The sequence below is a fragment of the Limulus polyphemus genome, unplaced genomic scaffold (assembly GCF_000517525.1).
Source record: "Limulus polyphemus unplaced genomic scaffold, Limulus_polyphemus-2.1.2 Scaffold12350, whole genome shotgun sequence".
Taxonomy (NCBI): Eukaryota; Metazoa; Arthropoda; class Merostomata; order Xiphosura; family Limulidae; genus Limulus; species Limulus polyphemus.
This window is the reverse complement of record NW_013677960.1, coordinates 9,348-11,684: the sequence shown is the minus strand read 5'-3', so window position 1 is coordinate 11,684 and position 2,337 is coordinate 9,348. Positions and strand designations below refer to the sequence as shown.

General features: G+C 38.4%; 1 protein-coding gene across 1 annotated transcript in view; it reads right to left on the bottom strand.

Moving 5' to 3' along the window:
* Positions 1–233: 233 nt before the first annotated feature.
* LOC111083949 overlaps positions 234–2,337 on the bottom strand; it is a 9,575-nt gene continuing 7,471 nt past the window's right edge. The window contains exon 3 of the mRNA XM_022380706.1: positions 234–1,383. Coding sequence (XP_022236414.1) covers positions 1,150–1,383 — 234 coding nt within the window. The 3' untranslated portion in view covers positions 234–1,149. The remainder of the gene's footprint in view (positions 1,384–2,337) is intronic.

Sequence of the window (2,337 nt, the reverse complement as noted above, 5' to 3'; positions counted from 1 at the left end):
ATGTGTGCTACTAACCATGACATTTAATCCCCACAACATATGCTATATGAAGAAATATTAAAGCACTATGAAAAATACTGACATGATTGTATTAATGTTTTCATAATAGTAATATGATTAAAGTTTAGAACTTTGAAATGTTTCTGCTGTAACTGAAGTTTGTCCATAAAGTGAAAGCATTGGTTATGTCTTCATATCAAACCCCAGTTTACTTACATAATTCTCTTGGTCCAGTACAGACTTCGTGAGCTTTAAAAACCAACCCAAGCATGACAACTGTCAAAGTGAAAGAGAGGCTGCAGCACAGTATGCCTTCCAGGATGGGACAAACTGGAGCCAATCATCCACATAATAGAAAAAGTGTAGAGGCAATGAGTGTATCTGCCATACAAATGACCTCAGAATAAAGACAGAAACATATGTGGCTGTAGCTACCCCAAAGGGAAGGGGGCCCTAAAATAAAATATTAGATGAAACAAAGGCAATAGGTGGCCAAACAAATCAGAAGGTGGAGGAAAGCACAAAATCACCATTTTCTAATTGTTGTCTGAAGGAAAAAATAACACAAATGATCAGTGCAGTTTCAAGGAAAGTGTCACCCTCCTATTGTTGGAGGGGTATAGTCTAATGCTGAGTGTATCCAAGACCAGCACAGTTCACATTATTACGTATATGGATGAGAGCTCACTCAACCCTTTTTTGGTTATAGCGAGAGATATAAGTTATCTGTTCCATCAAGAAGTAAATGGTTCTTTTACTTCAGCCAGATTATGCCGAATTACTACAAAAACTGGTGCTATCTCTCATTGTGCAATATATAACAACTGGAATGTATTCAATCACTGCTCCATTCTTTCAAAACAATCAGAATGTGATAAGTATTTATAAGTTAACTGGTTGGTTGTAAAATTATGACTTGTCACTTAAATGCACATGTTGCACTGTACATATGCTGACAACAAAGGCCAACTTGCCTGAAATATAAAATGATTTAGTGTTTTTACTATTTAACTTGCCTACAAGCTAAGTTTAAGCTTCTGATATAAAACATGTCATATCACAATAGGTAAAGGTAGTTCATTTAGCTGGGTCTGAAGTACTTGGTCAACATCTCAGTTTAGATTAAATTATTAGTATGTTTTAGAAAACTTATAATGCTATTAAATTGGCATTTCTTACCTTTTTGACATTTTTAATTTGTAAACATCCTTTCAAAACTTTATCTATCAAACTCTGCAGCCACCTAATGACTGATTCCCGGGTCAGGTATTTCTCTTCGTCAAAGAATCTACTGAGGTTGCGTGTGGCATTCTCCGTGGGGCCACTGATGCTGTCAATCAACTTGCATTTAACAAATGATGGTGCTGAATCTTCAGTTTCTATCTGTTTCATCATACTCACTCGGTATCTGATTTACTGAACTCATTTGCTGAATGGGCTGAGCCTTCTCTCTTAGGTCTCTGAGAAGCGGAGCTTCTGGTTAACAAAGCTTTCATATTTCCTTTTCTTCCAATGGGAGTGGTTCTGTCTCTTTTAGGAACTCTAGAATCTCTTGAGTCCCCTGTTCATATGAGATAAGCTCACAACCCCTACAGTGGACTCTGCTAGTTCAGTAGAATATCACCATAGATCCACTGTCTTCCCTCATTTCTCTACCTCTTTCTCATCGCTTCTTGCTGTCATGGTTGTTCAATTTTTCCCACATGATTCTGGGCTTCCCTCTTCCTCCACCCTGCCTGGGATGTCTCTCTAGCCAGGTGTTCGGAGTCTCTAAACGAGGGATCTTTCCATATCAGTATCCTTGATATTTTGACAGTTCAATGAGACTGCCATCATTTTCTGTTACATATATCTGGACATCTTTTCATTATTCATTCTGACAAATTCACTGTCATCAACCAACATGGGGTATTTGTTACTAGGACCCGTGCTTTCTCTTTCTTGAGTTCCTCTTTTCAATTCAGGACCAACAAATTTTGGTTGTCGGCCTGCCGTGTTCTTGAAACTATAAGTTTAGTGGCAAATCATTTGTGATGTCTGGACTGGATCTTTTTGACAGTGGTCTTTACATCCTTTGGTGTGTCAGGGGATTTGTTCCAACAATTTGTCATGTCTGGACTGGATCTTTTTGACAGTGGTCTTTACATCCTCTTGGTGTGTCAGGGGATTTGTTCCAACAATTTGTCATGTGTGGACTGGATCTTTTTGACAGTGGTCTTTACATCCTCTTGGTGTGTCAGGGGATTTGTTCCAACAATTTGTCATGTGTGGACTGGATCTTTTTGACAGTGGTCTTTACATCCTCTTGGTGTGTCAGGGGATTTGTTCCAACAATTT